General features: G+C 38.0%; 1 protein-coding gene across 1 annotated transcript in view; it reads right to left on the reverse strand.

The window, feature by feature from the left end:
- Nucleotides 1–945: 945 nt before the first annotated feature.
- The window catches only part of SNX7 (sorting nexin 7), a 199829-nt gene continuing 180685 nt past the window's right edge, over nt 946–20089 (reverse strand). The window contains exons 9-10 of the mRNA XM_074381383.1: nt 1232–1295; nt 946–1055 (exon numbers count right to left, since the gene is read on the reverse strand). Of these exons, the coding sequence (XP_074237484.1) occupies nt 1045–1055; nt 1232–1295 (75 nt within the window). The 3' untranslated portion in view covers nt 946–1044. The remainder of the gene's footprint in view (nt 1056–1231; nt 1296–20089) is intronic.

Here is a 20089-nt window from a genome sequence, read left to right on the forward strand (position 1 = left end):
AGTCTTTGGCTCTTTTAAACCTTTGACTAGCTGTGTTAGGATACATTAGTCTAGCAGACTGTGTGGGGCATGCAACATATCATACGGCACCCTCGTTTAATAGAGATTACAGCAGTTTCACCCAGCTCATGCAAATGCCTAAGCAGTCCTGACTATTGGCAATACTGCAGAACGTTAGAATAGCCTTGCCTACCTTCTGGGTCATACGTTCATTACATATATAATGTGTGGGTTCCTTATTACAAACCTTGTTTCCTTTTCAGCTTGTTGGCATTTAGGCCAACGTTATAGCCCAGTTGTGTTGTAAGATAATAATGATTCCCAGTTACCTAGTATGTGGAGTGTTGAATACTTCTTCCCTTAAGGGTTTTTAGTAATCTAATACACTATGTTTAATTTGGCTCATTCTTTGTATTTGAAGAGGATGATACATATTTCATACCTGAACTATTGATTATTCATTAAAATTCAGCCCTCCCTCTGCCCCTGATCAATTCCTTTCAGTTTAATTTCTCTTCTTCTATTACAATAAGCTTTCAATTGTTTCCTGACCAAAGTCTCATGCTTATTTTTGCCAATCATTCCAACTGATGCCCAAATAACTGTTTTAAATGTATGGTTCTATTATAATAAGATAATACTCATAGTTACTTATCTGTAGGATAACGTCTATGCATCAAAGCATGTGATATTATCAGAAACAAATATATATTTAAAATGGCATCTTTTGCCATTTTCTCAAATAATCTAATATTAAGTCCCAATTCTGCAGAGACCACTTGCTTTCACACCTCTCTGGCTTTGCCATGTTTACACTATTCTTTTCAGCTGTCCAGACCCATCGTATCTTTTGAACACTGACCAAACAGCGGTTATACTTGACCATTTACTCAACAATCCCGGATAGTAAATATTTGCCTTACCTGTGCTATTTACCTTTATTATAGCATTCAACATACCTTTTTAGATTTTCTATTTTTCCTTTTGTTTGCCTGGGATCTTAAGGTAGGTAGGGACCAGGTGCTGTTCATTTATATAGATCTACTACTCAAGTGCTGAAATGACAAAATAGGAGGCATTTATTAAAATAGTTTAGTATAAATACATAATTTCACGATTCTTTAGCAATACAGCATAAGAACTAGGAGGTAGATTTGGAAAACAAAAAGAGTTGAGTTCACATTCCATATCTGATATTTTTAGCTGGGAAATTTTAAGCAAGTCAAATCACCTGTCTTGGCCTCAGTTTCTTCTTTGAAAGATACCATTAAGAACATGAAGATGAAATCCAGAACCTGAAAGAAAATATATGGAACACATAAGTGGAAACTCCTCAATTTATGATGGGGTTACATCCCAATAAACTCATAGTAACTTAAAAATACCGTAAGTCAAAAATGCACTTTAGTACACTCAACTCTTCTAACATGATAGCTTGGCCTAGCCTATCCAAAATGAGCTCAGAACATTAGGCTCTGGTTGGGCAAAATCATCTAACACAAAGCCTATTTTATAATAGTCACTATCTCAGGAAATCATTAAATACTATAAACTCATGGTTTGATATATGCAAATCAATTCATGTGATTCATGAAATAAAAAAATTAAGGAAAAAATTATATTATATGGTTTGGCTGAGTCCCCACTCAAATCTCATCTTGAATTGTAGCTCCCATACTTCTGACATGTTATGGGAGGAACCCAGTGGGAGATAATTAAATCATAGATCAGTTTCCCCCATACTGTTCTCAGAGTAATGAATAAATCTCACAAGATCCGATGATTTTATAAGGAGTTTCCCCTTTTTGCTTAGCTCTCATTCTCTCTTGTCTGCTTCCATGCAAGTCATGCCTTTTGCCCTTCTACAATGATCGTGAGGCCTCCCCAGCCATGTGGAACTGTAAGTCCATTAAACCTCTTTTTCTTTATAAATTACCCAGTCTTAGATATGTCTTTATCAGCAGCATGAAAACAGACTAAGACAGTAAATTGGTACCCGTAAGGTGGAGTACTGCTGTCAAGGTACCCAAAAATACAGAAGTGACTTTGGAACTGGCACACAGGCAGAGCCTGGAAGAGTTTGGAGGGCTCAGAAGTCAGGAAAATGTCGGAAAGTTTGGGACTTCCTAGAGACTTGTTGAATGGCTTTGACCAAAATGCTGATAATGATATGGACAATGAAATCCAAGCTGATATGATCTCAGATGGAGATGAGGAACTTGTTGGGAACTGGAGTACAGGTGACTTTTGCTATGGCAGCATTTTGTCCCTGCCCTAGAGATCTGTTGAACTTTGAACTTGAAGGAGCGGACTTAGGGTATCTCGCAGAAAAAATTTCTAAGCAGCAAAGCATTCGAGAGGTGACTTGCATGCTGTTAAAAGCACTCAGTTTTAAAAGAGTAGCAGCATAAAAGTTCAGAAAATTTGCAGGCTGCCAATATGATAGGGAAAAAGGAAAACATTTTCTGAGGAGAAATTAAGCAGGCTGCAGGAATTTGCGTAAGAGGAGCCAAATGTTAATCCCCAGGACAATGGGGAAAATGTCTCCAGGGCATGTCAGAGGTCCACACAACGCCCTTCCATCACAGGCCTGGATACCTAGGAGAAAAAAGTGGTTGCATGGGCTAGGCCCAGGACCCCTTGCTTTGTGCAGCCTAGGGACTTGGTACTCTACATCCCAGCCGCTCTAGCCTTGGCTAAAAGGTCCAAGGCACAGCTCAGGCCATGGCTTCAGAGAGTGCAAATCCCAAGCCTTGGCAGCTTACACATGGTGTTGAGCCTAGGAGTTCTTAGAAGAATTAGGTTTGGGAACCTCCGCCTAGATTTCAAAGGATGTATGGAAATGCCTGGATGTCCAGGAATATGTCCAGGAATAAGTTTGCTACAGCAGCGATGCCCTCATGGAGAACGTCTGCTAGGGCAGTGCAGAAGGGAAATGTGGGGTTGAAGCTTGCACCTAGATTCCCCACTGGGACACTGCCCAGTGGAGCTGTGAGAGGAGGGCCTCCATCCTCCACATCCTAGAATGGTAGATCTACCAACAGCTTACACTGTACACGTGGAAAAGCCACAGACACTCAATGCCAGGAAGGAGGCTGTACCCTGCAAAGCCACAGGGGCAGAGCAGCCCAAAACCATGGGAACCCACCTCTTCCATCAGCACAATCTGGGTGTGACACACTGAGTCAAATGAGATCATTTTGGAAGTTTAGGGTTTAATGACTCCCTATTGAATTTTGGATTTGCATGGGGCCTGTAGCCCTTTTGTTTTGGACAATTTTTCCCATTTGGAATGGATGTATTTAACCAATGCCTGTACCCCAATTGTATCTAGGAAGTAACTAACTTGCTTTTGATTTTACAGGCTCGTAGTCAGAAGGGACTTTCCTTATCTCAGATGAGACTTCGGACCATGAGCTTTTGAGTTAATGCTGGAATGAGTTAAGACTTTGGGACACGGGTGGGAAGGCATGAATGGTTTTGAAATGTGAGGGACATGAGATTTGGGAGGGGCCAGGGGTAGAATTATATGGTTTGGCTGTGTTCCTACCCAAATTTCATCTTGAATTGTTGGTCCCCTGATTCCAACATGTTGTGAGAGGGACCCGGTGGGAGAGAACTAAATCATGGGGCAGTTGTCCCCATCCTGTTCTCATAGTAATGAGTAAGTCTCATAAGATCTGATGATTTTATAAGGAGTTTCCCCGTTTGCTTAGCTCTCATTCTCTCTTGCCTGATGCCATGTAAGACGTGCCTTTTGCCCTTTCACCATGATTGTGAGGCCTCCCCAGCCACATGAAACTGTGAGTCCATTAAACCTCTTTCTCTTATAAATTACCCAGTCTCTGGTATGTCTTTATTAGCAGCAGACTAATACACTATATGATCATCTCAATAGATGCAGAGAAAGCTTCTGATAAAATTCTGCTTTCTTCATGATTACAAAAAAACACACACACTGAATAAACAGCAGAAAAACATTCCTCAAAATAATAAATGTTGTATACAGTGAACACATGGCTACTATTATATTGAATGGGGAAAAGTTGTAAGCAGTCCCTATAAGAAACGGAACAAGACAAGGAAGCCCACTTTTATCACTCCTATTCAACACAGTAGTGAAAGTTCTAGGCAGAGCAATCAAGCAAGGGAAAGAAATAAAAGGCATCCACATTGGAAAAGGGAAATTCAAGTTATCGCTCTTCTCGGATGATATGATATTACACCAAAAAACTCTTAAGATTCCTTCAAAACCTCTTAAGTTTGATAAATATATTCAGTAAAGTTTTGGGATACAAAATCCATTTGCAAAATCAGTAGCATTTCTACACACCAATAGCAATCAAGCTGAGAAGCAATTTAAGGAGGCAATCCTGTTTACAACAGCTATAAAATAGGTATATACCTAGGGATATATTTAACCAAGGAGGTGACAGATCTCTCTACAAGGGAAACTATAAAGCACTGATGAAAGAAACTGTAGAAAAGACAAACAAACAAAAATATTTTGTGATAAATGATCAGAAGAATTAATATCACTAAAATAACCATACGGCCCAAAGCAATCTACAGATTCAATCCAATCCCTTTCAAAATTGGCTGGGCCTAGTGGCTCACACCTGTAATCCCAGCACTTTGGGAAGCCAAGGTGGGTGGATCACGAGGTCAAGAGATGGAGACCATCCTGGCCAACATGGCGAAACGCTGTCAATAGAAAACTCAGAAATAAAGCCACATATCTATAACCAATTGTTCTTTGATAAAGGTGACAAAAACATATGCTGGGGAAAAACACCCTTTTTAATACACAATGCTGGAAAAGATGGATTGCCACATTCAAAAGAATGAAACTAGACTCCTATTTCTCACCAAACACAAAAATCAACTCAAGATGGGTAAAAAAAACTTAACTATAAAAACAGAAACTATAAAAATACAAGAAGAAATTCTAGAGAAAAGTACTTGATATGGTCTAGGCAAAGAATTCATGACAAAGACCTCAAAAGCACCAGCAGCAACAACAAAAATCGACAAATATAAATTAATTAAGCTAAAAAGTTTCTGCACGGCAAAATAAATAAGCGACGAAGTGAACAGATAATCTGCAGAATGGAAGAAAACACCTACAAACTATGCAACCAATAGAAAAGTGATAACCAGAAGCTACAAGGAACTCAAACAACTCAGCAATAGAAATAAACAAATAGCCCCATTAAAAGATGGGCAAAGGACATGAATAGATATTTTTCAAAAGAAGACATACAAATGGCCAATAAGCATATGAAAGAGTGCTCAATATCACTTACCATCGGAGAAATGCAAATGAAAACTACAGTAATCTATCATCTTATACTAGTCAGAATAGTTATTATTGAAAAGGCAAAACAGAGATTGGCAAGGATGTAGAGAAAAAGGGATCACTGAGACACTGTTGGCAGAAGGTGAACTAGTGCAACCTGTATGGACAACGGTATGAAGATTTCTCAAATAAGTAAAAATAGAACCACCATTTAATCAGGCAATCTCACTACTGGGTAACTATTGTGGTAAAAGTGGGCATCTTTGTCTTGTCTACCAAAGGAAAATAAATCATTTCATCAAAAATATACCTGCACTTGCATGTTTAGCACAGCACTGTTTACAATTACAAAGATATGGAATCAACCTACGTGCCCATTAATGGATGAATGCATAAAGATAATGTGGCAAATATACACAATGGAAGGTTATTCAGCCATAAAAAAGATAGACACATGTCTTTTGTGGTAACATGAATGGAACGAGAGACCATTATCTTAAGTGAAACAGTTCAGAAACAGAAAGCCAAATACCATGTCTCACTTATTAGTGGGAGCTAAATAATGTATGTATTAGTACATGAACATAGAGTGTGGAGTGATAGATACTGGAGACTCAGAAGGGTGGGAAAGTGGGAGGAAGGCAAGGGATGATACATTATTTATTGGGTACCATGCACACTATTCAGGTGATGGTTATACTAAAAGCCCAGACTTCACCACTACACAATGCATTAATGTAACAAAACTGTGATTCTTGAAGGAAGGGAAGCTCATGGTCAATTTCCCTTATTCCAGCTTTCTGTCTGGGAGAGATTTCCAAATCATTTTTCAGAAAATTGAATAAGCAAAAACCTGTACATAACTGGATAGAAAAATGGTAAGTGAGTTACAAAGATGTATGTTAGAGTTTGAGGATTTAATGTCATCTTGGAGTTGTTAGGGCAGGGCTCTGAAGAGAGAAAAACCACATCAAGAAAGTCTGAGAAATTTGCATAGAAGTTTCCTGCCAAGTCATTGACCAAATTCTGTGGTACACGTGTAAGGCATGATTCTGTGAGGATAAGCAAAAGCAGCTGCTGGGGAGGTAAAAGGTGAATAGAGATTTTAAAGGTCTCATGGTGCTGGGGAAACACTGGCATTCCCATCCATCCAGATGAAGGCACCTTTATGAACAAGCTGAGCATTCAGCTGAGAACCTAGGAAGCCCATGCCTTAGGGCTTAGGACCACAGCCTAAGAGTAAAGACCACATGCCAGGACTCAGAGCAAATTATATCAAAGTGATCTGCCACTAATTTGACTGTTGGGCAACATAATGCTCTCTTCAGCTGGAAATGACATAATCAGGAAGTTCCACCATACATAATTTGCGACATTCAGCATACAATAAAATTACTAAATATGTAAGAAGTGAGAAGCTGAAATCCATCAACAAAAAAATGGCTTATAAAAGATCTACACATAATCCAAATTTTAGAGTTAGCATTAAAGGATTTAAAAGGGCTACTGTAAGTATGTTTAAAAGTTTAGTGAACAATACAGATAGGTACAAACTGATGGAGAATTTCAGCAAAAAGCTGAAAGGCTAGAAAAGAACCAAAGGGAAATTTTAAAACTAAAAATAAAATCTCTCCATAACAAAGAATTTATTGAAGTGCTTAACAGCAGACTTGAAAAAGCAGAAAAAGTTTTAGTAATCTCAAAGTCAGGTCAGTAGAAATTATCTAATCTCACATACAGAGAATAAAAATAAAAGAATGAAAAATGCAGGGTAAAGTTTTCATGTCATGTGAGATAATGTCACTTTAACACACATGTAACTAGAATCCAGACAGACAGAGAGAAAACAGAAGACAAATAAAAAAGATTGGAAAAGATAATGGCCAAGACATTTTTAAATTTTATTAAAAATATCAACTCACACCTGTAAGAAGTGCAGTGAATTTCAGGAGACTTAGTAAACATGAAGGCCACAATGGGGCATATCAAACTGAAACAGAAGCATACAAAAAAAAAAAAAAAAAAGTGGGAGGGAAAATCTTAAAACCAGCAAAGGGCAGATAACATTATATGCAGGGATACAAGAATAAGAATGATAGCTGTCTTCTTAGAAGGAAATAGGAGCCAAAAGATAAGATAACATTCTTAATATTTTGAAAAGTCTACTAGCCTAGGATATATGTCTATCTCCAGGAAACATACCGATCCACAAGAAATGTCCATCCAAAAATGAAGGCAAAATAAAGATATTTTGGAAATAATGTTTTTCTCCATACATTTTCATCTGAGCAGGTACAGGTGCAAGAAGGCAGAGATTTCAATTTAACCAGGATTGAGCCCTTGCCTCAATCAAGCATATGAAAGGTAAATGCGTTATTTGAGCAAATGATGATGAAGATTAACGATGGAATTTAAGGAAGGAAGGGGGGGTGGACATAAAGATAAGTAAAAAGCTGGTAGAATCAATGGATTTTAATTCTCAAAGGGGGTTGGAACACTAAATCAAAACAGTAGTAGGAATGAGCAAAAAAGATAACAGATACTTTCAGAGATTAGGATGCTTACGTTTGAGATTATGGAGTGATTTTAGTCATGGTATTGTCAGTGGGAATGGAATGAATGCTAGCGATTGTTTAGAGGAAAATAAATCATTTGAGGAAAAACATTTAAGGAAATGGAAATGTTAGGGGTTTCGAAAAAGAACCTATATGAACCCTGAAATCACACATAGTTATGACAGGAATACTGTGGAAGGATGGAGAGTAAGCAAGGATTTAGCATCTTCAAGGGAAAATGTGACTTTAGTTAGCAGATAGATTGGATGGGCTGTATTTGGATGTAATTTGTTGACATGAGATTAACACACGAGGGGTAGGGCTTGGAAAGGAAACACATGGTGTGGAAGGGACGATAGGAGCAAGAGGGATTCCTGCATCACCTCTAGGCCCTGATGACAAGAGCAGGAGGGGGAAAAGCCACCCCAAAAGAGATTCACAGGAGAGTTTCAAAGACGTTCACAGACATTCAAAAGAGAGCCGGATTTCAAACCTCCTTTTGATCACAACAATCGTGGTCTCTATAAATAGCCCAGGAAAGAATGGCTGCAGTAAATCTGCTTTTCTGGCTGCTGAAGTGTCTGGTCTGTCTTGACACTTCCTATGGTGCCATAAGAAAGTGTTACTGTTACTGCCGCATCTCTGGCAGTCTCAACCAACCCCCGATCCACTAACAACTTTGAAGATTTCACACCTATTGATAACACAATCAGTTTCCATGTGATGAGACAGAGGTTTGTTCTTTCTCTTTCTTTTTCTCTTTGTCTCCCTCCCTTCCTCCTTCCTTCCCTCTCTCTCCTTGCCACAATTTCTGTTGTTTAGAGAGAGAAGACAAGTGAAGAGATGATGAGATATTCAAAACACTTTTGGCTCCTGTTAAAACCAGAACATAAGAAAAATCTATTATGAGAAAATACTACATGCGAAACTGAAGTATGCAATTTGTCAGTATTCTCTAGCACACTGAGTAGAATGTGATGAATTCTGAAAGCAGCCAGGGAGAATTCTGAAAACTGAGCCTTCCAGGCTGGGAAAATGTCGAATTACATTAATGAAGAAAAATTATTGATGACCAGACATCCATTTCCCTTTTGACTTTGCTATGTTTCTTCACCTTAATTCCTCAGCAGAGGGAAAATGTTCTTAGGGATTAATTCGCAGATTATTAGACTACAGTTAGAAATCAATTTCTAACATTTGTGTGATAAAATTATGTGAAATAACGTTCAGTGGGCCATTCGCCAAATTTTCTTTCCTAACATGTCTTGCATTAGAGATAACTAAATTTCAGATCTGGGTTTTGGGACGTCAACCCTGATTCTGCTAATTTACCAACATCTTATTTATCCTACTAATCTTACCTTCAACATCTCTTTCTCCCTGAAAAATTTCCCCCTACATATACTTCTTATTCTGGTCGTAGTCTGCTACTGCACCCTGAAATTCTCTTTTGCAGTCTACTGGAAACATATACACTTTTATTTATTTGCTTAATGTATGTCTTTCCTGTAGAACTCTTTAAACTCTATGAAGCCAGGGAGCTCATATCACCAGTGCCTACATAGAAGGTAATCAATAAATGCTTGTTGTCAGTCTGTCTGACTTGGACAAATAACATATTGAACTTTAGTTTCCTCAGATCCAGACAGTCGACTTCACAGAACCATGGAGTCCAATATACATAAGGGCACTTCAAAACCTTTAAAGTATTAATCAAATAGGAAGGATTTTTTTAATGCATCAAATAGTTTTCTGATACAATAGGATTATCAGCATATATAATTGGCAAAGAATACATTCCAAGATATCTAGTAGCTAACCAAAGTGTATGTATAGTATGTTTTTCCTGTTCATACGTATCTACAATAATCTAATTTATAAACAAGGCATATAAGAGATTAACAACAATAAATGATAATAAAATAGAACAATTACAACAATATGACAACACTACTATTCTTGTGCGGTAGGACCATTACTAAGTAAAATAAGGCTTGCTTGAACACAAGCCAGGCAATAGCACAACAATTGATCTGGTAATGGAAACAGCTACTAGGTGACTACCAGGAGGGTAACATTTACAGCCTAGATGCTCTAGAGAAAGAGATGATTCGCATCCAAGGTGGGATGAGCAGGTTGGCACAAGATTTCATCACACTATTGAAAATGGCATGCAATTTTAAGTCTATACATTGTTTACTTCTGGAATTTTTCATTTAATATTTTCAGAGCATTGTTGACCATGAGTAACTGTAACCTTGGACAGTGAAACCACGCGTAATTCATGATTAATTCACCATTGACTTTTACTACTACTCCTAGTAACAAGTGTTTGTTTTCCATAGGATCTGTTAATTACTTTTTAATAGTGAGCTTCAAGAAACGAAAAAAGCACCAGGAATTTGAGAACCTACTTTACAAGATTTATAAATGTCCCCTGAAAATTTTAAATTACAGAATTCTGAGACAAAACGTTTCTCATGGTTTTGAGGGATGCCTTACTGTCTTCTTTAAGTACTATAACAAATGGATTATCTTACTAGGTTATTTTGTTGTGAGTGACACTTATCATCATGACCTCACCTAATACAAGGTCAGATAAGGTGTATCCTCAATGTTAATCACAAGCTGACTGTTTTACAGGTTGATTCAGGCTTTCTAACAGGGGGACTTAGTACTTTAGCCATTCATTTACACACATAACTGACCATCTGCCCATTCAGTAGATATTTAGTGAGCAAATACCTTGTGTTTAGGATACAAAGAAATGCAGAAAGGGTATTACAAGCCATAGTTTCAGTCTTACAATATTATAATCATACAAAGCCACGGAAGTAAGAAAATTTTTTTAACTGGTGAATTTAAATTTATTTTTTAAGTTGGTGAGTTTTAAAAATTGCCCAGCATTTAATACTGTTAGAGAAAGTAACACGTACTCTGGGAGGGAGGGCTGGAGTGGGCTGGGAGATGAACCTGGGAGGACTGAAGACGCCCGGTCATGAAAGTCTGCATATGTTTAGACTTTATCTTAAATGTGAACGGAAACTAAAACCTGGATGTTGGTCTGTAGAAACCATTTATTCTATATCTCCAGATTAATAGTCCAAAAAAGATAAAACTAGAAACAGCAATTACGTGTAGATCCCACAATATATCATCTGAAGAGGATTTGCTAAGTGTCTTCTACCTGCTGGGCAATGTTGCAGAACCCATCATTTATTTAAAGAAACCTAGACAATCCATCAACGAAGACTAATGAGAATTTGTTACCTAAGAGCTCTCTCTTTAATGTGTAAAACCAGCCATTCCAAAGCCAACAGGAAGTAACATATAATGGGTGGCAGGTCATCTGACCATTCACCATTTTAGCTGTAAGTAGTACCTTAAACAACTGCTATTATCTGTATAATCAATATGTATTCTAATTTTTCTGGAATATTCATAATTTCATGAAATAGTTTTATTTTTGGTAAGTTTCACTTGTTCAATATATAGCTTAATAATTAAATAAATGTAATTTAAATTGGACTTATTCATGATTTAAGAAATAAACACATTTGGGAGTGGTGACTGACACCTGAAATTTCAGCACTTAGGGAGGCTGAGGCAGGTGGATCACGTTAGGTCAGGAGTTTGAGACTAGCCTGACAAATATGGAAAAAACCCATCTCTACTAAAAATACAATATTAGCCAGGCATGGTGGTGCATGCCTGTAATCCCAGCTACTTGGGAGGCTGAGGCAGGAGAATCGCTTGAACCTGAGAGGTGGAGGTCACAGTGAGCCAAGATTGAGCCATTGCACTCCAGCCTCGGCAACAAGAGCAAAACTCCATTTCAAAAAAATAAAATAAAAGAAAGAAATACAAAAATTTAAAACTTTTCTTCTGGAGTATGTAAAGAATTTTGGTTCCCCAAATTTACTTCCCATGCTTCTAAATCTACATTTATGAAAACTGTTAATTGTAATGTTCCCAACACAAAGAAAACATAAATGTTTGATGTGTTGAATACCTGTACACATTATATACAGGTATCAAAATATCACACGTACTCTTAAAATACGTTCTACTACTATATGTCATTTTTTTTTTAAAAAAGAACAATATAGAGGCTTCCTCAGTTAGAAAAGAGGAATATATCTGATATTTTTTTTAGATCAATTGCATAGCATGCTGAAGATAGCTAATAATTGAATTTGTAAATTTCAGTATCACTAGAAGAGTATATTTATAATGTTCTCATCATAAAAAATGTTTAAAAAATTAACAAAGATCAAAAGAGACAAACAAGGACACTACATAATGGTAAAGGGCTTAATTAAACAAGAAGACATAATTATCCTAAATATGATTCACCCAACCAGGAGCACCCGATTCATAAATTAAGTTCTTAGAGACCTACAAAGAGACTTAGAAAACTACACAGTAATAGTGGGAGACTTTAGCATGCCACTGACAGTATTATACATATCATCAAGGCAGAAAACTAAGAGAGATATTTAGAACCTGAACTCAACACTTGACCAATAAACCTAATAGACATCTACAGAACTCTCCACCCAGAAACAACAGAACATACATTTTCTCATCTGCACATGGAACATACTCTAAAATCAACCATATAATTGGATATAAAACCATCAGTAGTAAATTTTTTAAAAACGAAATCACACCAACCACACTCTTGGATCACAGTGAAGAAATCATTACTAAGAAAATCACTTAAAACATACAATTACACGGAAATTAAACAACCAGCTCCTGAATGATTTTTGGGTGAATAATGAAATGAATGCAAAAATCAAGAAGTTGCTTGCAGCTAATAAAAACTAAGATACAACACACCAGAATCTCTGCAACAGAGCTCAGGCAGTGTTAAGAGGAAGTTTATAACACTAAATGCCCACATCAGAAAGTTAAAAAGATCTCAAATTAACAATCTAACATCACAAGTAGAGGAAATGGGGAAATGAGAGCAAACCAACCTCAAAGCTAGCATAAGACAAGAAATAAGCAAAATCAGAGCTGAACTGAAGGAATCTGAGACGGGAACCCCACACAAAAGATCAATGAATCCAGGAGTTTGCTGCTTGAATGAATCAGTAAGATAGATAGATCACTAACTTGACTAATACAGAAAGAGAGAGAGAGAGCGAGCGAGCGAGCGAGCGAGAGAGAGAGAGAGAGAGATACTGAACACAATTTGAAATGACAAAGGGGACTTTACCAGTGACCCCACAGGGGGAGAAAAAAAAACCACCCTCAGAGACTACTATGAACACCTCTATGACACAAGCTAGAAGATCTAGAAGATATGGATAAATCCCTAGAAACATACCACATCTCAAGATTGAACCAGGAAGGAATTTAAGCCCTGAATAGAACAATAATGAGTCCCAAAATTAAATCAGTAATAAAAACACTGCCAATCAATAAAAGCCCAGGACCAGATAGATTTGCAGCCAAATTCTACCAGATGTATAAAGAAGAAGAACTGATACAATTTCTACCAAAACTATCACACAGAATTGAGAGGAAGGACTCCTCCCTAACTTATTCTATGAGGCCAAAACCTGACAGAGACAAAACAAAAAATAAAACTTCACCAGGCGCAGTGGCTCATGCCTGTAATCCCAGTACTTTGTGATACCGAGGCGGTGGATCACGAGGTCAGAAGTTTGAGACCAGCCTGGCCATCCTGGTGAACCCCCCTCTCTACTAAAAATACAAAAATTAGCCTGGGCGTGGTGGTATGTCCCTGCATCCAAGCTACTTAGGAGGCTGAGGCAAGAGAATTGCTTGAATCTGGGAGGTAGAGGTTACAGTGAGCTGAAATCATACCACTGTACTCTAGCCTGGGCAACAGAGCAAGACTCTGTCTCAGAAAATAAATAAATAATAAATAGATAAAATTGAGGTCAATGTTTTTGTTGACCATAGATGCAAAAATTCTCAACAAAACACTAGCAAACTGAGTCCAACAGCACATCAAAAAGCTAATCCACCACAATCAAGTACACTTTATCCCTGGGATGCAAGTTTGGTTCAACCTATGCAAATCAATGAATGCAACACCTCACATAAACAGAATTAAAAACAAAAACTACATGATCAGCTTAATAGATGAAGAAAAGACTTTCAATAAAATTCAACACCACTTCATATTAAAAACCTTCAACTAGGCCAGGCATGGTGGCTCATGCCTGTAATCCCAGCACTTTGGGAGGCCGAGGTGGGTGGATCACAAGGTCAAGAGATCGAGACCATCCTGGTCAACATGGTGAAACCCCGTCTCTACTAAAAATACAAAAAATTAGCTGGGCATGGTGGCACGTGTCTGTAATCCCAGCTACTCAGGAGGTTGAGGCAGGAGAATTGCCTGAACCCAGGAGGCGGAGGTTGCGATGAGCCGAGACTGCGCCATTGCACTCCAGCCTGGGTAACAAGAGCGAAACTCCGTCTCAAAAAAAAAAACAACCTTCAACAAAGTAGGCACTGAAAGACCATACTTCAAAATAATAAGAGCCATCTATGACAAGACCACAGCCAACATCATACTGAATGGGCAAATGCTGGAAGTATTCCTTTTGAAAAGCAGAGCAAGACAAAGATGGCCTTTCTCACCACACTTATTGAACATGATCCTGAAAGTCCTGGCTAGAGCAATCAGGCAAGAAAAAAATAAAAGACATCCAAATAGGAAGGGAGAAAGTCAAACTATCCCTGCGTGCAGATAAGAGGATTCTCTACCTAGAACACCCCACAGTCTCTGCCCAAAAGCTCCTCAAGCTAATAAACAACTTTAGCAACATTTCAGAATATGAAATTAATGTATAAAAATTACTAGCATTCCTATACACCAATGCCATCCAGCTAAGAGCCAAATCAAGAATGCAATGCCATTTGCAACAGCTCCCCAAAAAGAATAAAATACCTAGGAATATAGCTAACCAGGGAGGTGAAAGATATCTACAATGAGAATTACAAAACACTGCTCAAAGAAATCAGAGAAGACACCAGCAAATGGAAAAACATTCTACACTCATGGATAGGAAAAATCAATATCATTAAAATGGCCATACTGCCCAAAGCAACTTGTAGATTCAATCCTATTAGTATCAGACAACCAATGAACTAGAAAAAAAGTATAAAAATTTATATGGAACCAAAAAAGAGCCTGAATAGCCAAGGCTATCCTGAGCAAAAAGAACAAACTGAAGGCATCACTATATTATAAGGCTACAGTAACCAATACAGCACAGTACTGCTACAAAAGCAGACACACAGACAAATGGAACAGAATAGCGAGCCCAGAAATAATGCTGCACACCTACAACTAGCTAATATTCAACAAAGTTGAAGCAAACCAAAACAAGCAATGAGGAAAGGACTCCCTATTCAATAAATGGTGCTAGGTTAACTATCTAGTCACATGCAAAAGACTGAAACTGGAATCCTTCCTTGCACCATACACAAAAATCAACTCAAGGTGGATTAAATATTTAAATGTGAAACTTAACACTAAAAAAAATCCTGGAAGATAAACTAGGAAATACCTTTCTGAACACAGGCCCTGGCAAGGATTTCATGACAAAGACTTCAAAAGCAATTGCAACAAAAACAAAAATTAGCAAGAAGGACCTAATTAAACTAAAGAGCTTCTATACAGTAAAAGAAACTATTGTAAACAGTACTGTTTACAGTATCAGTACTGTTTACAATATCAGTACTGTTTATAGTATCAGTACTGTTTACAATATCAGTACTGTTTACAGTATCAGTACTGTTTATAATATCAGTACTGTTCACAGTACTGTTTACAATAGTTTTTTTTTTTTTTTTACTGTATAGAAGCTCTTTAGTTTAATCAGGTTCCTCTTGCTAATTTTTGTTTTTGTTGAAATTGCTTTTGAAGTCTTTGTGGCACCGTTTACAATAGCAAAGACTTGGAACCAACCCAAATCCCATCAAAGATAGACTGGATTAAAAAAAAATGTGGCACATATACACCATGGAATACTATGCAGCCATAAAAAAATGTAAGTTCATGTCCTTTGCAGGGACATGGATGAATCTGGAAACCATCATTCTCAGCAAACTGAGAATGTGCTACATATACACCATGGAATATGATGCCATAAAAAACAATGAGGTCACATCTTCTGCAGCAACATGGATAGACTGGATTTAAAAAAAATGTGGCACATATACACCATGGAATACTATGCAGCCATAAAAAAGGGTAAGTTCATGTCCTTTGCAGGGACATGGATGAATCTGGAAACCATCATTCTCAGCAAACTGACACAAGAACAGAAAACCAAACACTGCATGTTCTCACTCATAAGTGGGTGTCGAACATTGAGAACACATGGACACAGGGAGGGGAACATCACACACTGGGGTCTGTTGGGGTGGGGAGATTGGGGAAGAATGACACCTAATGTAGGTGACGGGAGAATGGAGGCAGCAAACCATCATGACATGTGTATACCTACATAACAAACCTGCACAATCTGCACATGTACCCCAGAACTTAAAGTAAATTTTTTAAAAAGGGGGGAAAAAGAATACCTTTTAATACAAAATGGAATAGTATGTAACAAAAAATTTTAAATATAAGAAAAGAAACTATTAACAAAGTAAACAGACAACCTTCAGGATGGGAGGAGATATGTGCAAACTATATATCTGACAAAGTCCTACCACCCAGAATCTATAAGGAACTTAAAAAAATTAACAAGCAAAAAAACAAACAACCCCATTAAAAAGTGGGCAAAGGAATGAACAGACACTTATTAAAAGAAGACATACATATGACCAACAAGCACAGGAAAAAATGATCAACATCACTGATCATTAGAGAAATGCAAATCAAAACCACAATGAGGCCAGGCATGGCGGCTCACTCTTGTAATCCCAGCACTTTGGGAGGCTGAGGCCGGTGGATCACTTGAAGTCAGGAATTTGAGATCAGCCTGGCCAACCTGGTGAAATGCTGTCTCTACTAAAAATATAAAAATTAGTGAGGTATGGTGCCAGGCACCTGTAATCCCAGCCACTCAGGAGGCTGAGGCAGGAGAATTGCTTGAACCTGGAAGGAGGAGGTTGCAGTGAGCCAAGCAGTACCGCTGTGCTCCCGCCTGGGCAATAGAGCGAGTCTTTGTCTCAAAAGCAAACAAACACAATGAGATATCCTCTCACACCGGTTAGAATGGCTATTAATAAAAAGTCAAAAAACAACAGAGGCTGGTGAGGTTGCAGAGAAAAAGAAATGCTTATACACTGATGCTAAGAATGTAAATTAGTTCAGCCACAGTGGAAAACACTCTGGCGATTTTTCAAAGAACTCAGCAGATTTACCATTTGGCCCAGCAACCCCATTACTGGCTATATTTCGAAGGAATATATATTATTCTATCTTAAAGACACATGCATGTGCATGTGCATTACAGCAGTATTCACAACAGAAGAAACACGGAATCAACCTAGATGCCCATCAGTGGTAGACTGGATAAAGGAAATGTGCTACATATACACCATGGAATACGATGCCATAAAAAACAATGCGGTCACATCTTCTGCAGCAACATGGATGGAGCTGGAGACCATTATCCTAAGCAAACTAATACGGGTACCAAACACCACAGGTTTCTCATTCATAAGTGGGAGCTAAACATTGAGTACAGATGGGCACAAAGAAGGGAACAAGAGACACCAGGGCCTACTTGGGAGTGCAGGGAAGGAGGAGTGTGAGGATCGAAAAACTTCCTGCAGATTACTGTGCTTATTGCCTGGATGGTGAAATACTCTGTACACCAAATCCCCATGATACGGCATTTACCTATATAACAAACCCACACATGCACTCCTAAACCTGAAATAAAAGATGTTTTTAAAAGTTAGAAATTTGAGGTGATAGATAGGTTAACTATTCAATCTTTACATATTGTATGTTGAAAGCATAACGCCACTTTGTAACCAATAAATATATTCAACTATAATTTGTCAACATAAAATAAAAGACTATACGTGTGACCAGATACATTAATAAAGTTCTGTCTGAGAAAAAGTTCATAATTTTCTTTTGTAATTTATTAAGACCAATTAAAGAGTTTTGTCTCCTTTAATCTCAAATGCGTTTAACACTCAAGCACACCAAAAGGCAAAAGGTACATTTATTTATTTATTTATTTATTGACTCGGACACTCTTGTTGCCCAGGCTGGAGTGCAATGGCGTGATCTCAGTTACCACAGCCTCTACCTCCCAGGCTCAAGCAATTCTCTGGCCTCAGCCTCCCCGAGAAGCTGGGATTACAGGCATGCACCACCATGCCCAGCTAATTTTGTAGTTTTAGTAGAGATGGGGGTTCTCCACTTTGGTCAGACTGGTCTAAAACACCCAATCTCAGGTGATTTATCTGCCTCGGCCTCCCAGAGTGCTGGGATTACAGGTGTGAGCCACCACACCTGGCCAGGCACACTAATTTGTATACATCCATGTATACAACCAAGCTAAAAAATGGCCCCCAAATACTTTTCCCTCTCAGTATTCATGCTGTTGAATAGTCCTCTGAACACTGACTCGTGGCTTGCCTGGGGGATCAACTGGATACTGTGGAACTGATAGTGATGACTTCTAAGGGTAGATCAAAAAACACTGTGGTTTTCACCTTGCCATTCCTTGGATTATTCTCTCAAGGGGAACTCAGCTGCCTTGTAACGAGGATTCTTAGGAAGGCTATGCGGAGGTCCATTCGGTGAAGAACTGAAGCCTCCAGTAATAGCCAGCATCAACTTGCTCTATGTGTGACTGTGTCATTTTGGAATCAGATCTTGCTGTCCAGTGAGACCTTCAGATGACTGCAGCCCTGATGACATCTTGATTGAAACTTCATGAGAACCTGAGCCAGAACCACCCATCTAAGCCATTACTGAATCCCTTACCCAAAGAGACTATGTGAGATAATCAATGTCTGCTGTCATGTCAAGCCACAAACTTTTAATTTGTTTCATAGCAACTAAAGCTATGTAATACAACCTAATTAAGATACCTGATGCAACCCATAAAGGATTACTTATAATCACAGGTAATAGTGAATCTGATGCTTTTAGAAGCATTAGTTCAAAAAGAAAAAAGGTTTTGAGCATTGAAGTAGACAGAATTATGGTCTCCTAAAGCTGTTCATTAGGATTCAAGGAGGTCTAAATCTCTACAACCTGTGAATATGTTACCTTATATTACAAAAGGGAGTGTAGGTGTGATTAAATTTAAAAATGTTGAGATGGGGAGATTCTTCTGGGTTAGACAGGTGGGTTCAAAGTAATCACATGTGTCCTCATGAGGAGAAGGCAAGGCGGTCACAAGATGTCAGGAGATGTGACAATGGAAGGAAGAGGTTGAAATTCTCCAAAACAGAGAGATGATGATCCAGGGAATGCAGGCAGCCTCTAGACATGAAAATAGGCAAGACAATTGATTCCCCAGTGGAGGCCCCAGAAATTACGCAGTGCTGCCAGCATTTTGATTTTAGGTGAACTCCAGATTTGTTATAGAAAAAAGTTCGTGTAGTTTCAAGCCATTAAATGTGTGGTAATTTGTAACAGTAGTAATAGGAAACTAAACAGTCAACAGATACTGTGCCACAAAGAAAAAATAATGATACAAAGAATCAAAAGGGTGGTAGGTTTCATTACTTTCTCTTGCATAAGTTTCTCTGAGCTTAGTGAAGAAAAAACAACAACACTAAGATTCTATTGTGAACAAAAGTCTTCAAAAGGCTGCAATCCAGAAAATGAAAAGAGTCAAATGACTCTCATTATTTAATCAAGAAATGCATTTGACAATGTCAAGCCTCCCGTGCTTTCACTCCAAATGCAATTTTTTTTTTTTGATGCGAGGAAAGAAATTCTATTTCCGTATGAGTTCAGTAAATATTTGTTGATGACAATATACAGGAACATTTACAAAAAGCGTTTTTAGCAAAAAATAATAATAATAAATTTGGGGATCTTTGAGTACTTGTTATTTTCAAAAGTGGATCTGAATCTGATGCAGTCTGACTTATGACATTGTGGTTTTTTTTTTTTAGTGATAAGAACAAAACTAATACTCACATAGCCTGTCACAAACATCTTCACATACATGTCTCAAGTAATTCTCACCCTCTGAAGTAAGACTATTATTGTTATTTATATCTTATTCATAAAGCGCCTAAGTCTCAGCAAGACTGA

This window comes from Saimiri boliviensis, chromosome 11 (assembly GCF_048565385.1).
Source record: "Saimiri boliviensis isolate mSaiBol1 chromosome 11, mSaiBol1.pri, whole genome shotgun sequence".
Classification (NCBI taxonomy): domain Eukaryota; kingdom Metazoa; phylum Chordata; class Mammalia; order Primates; family Cebidae; genus Saimiri; species Saimiri boliviensis.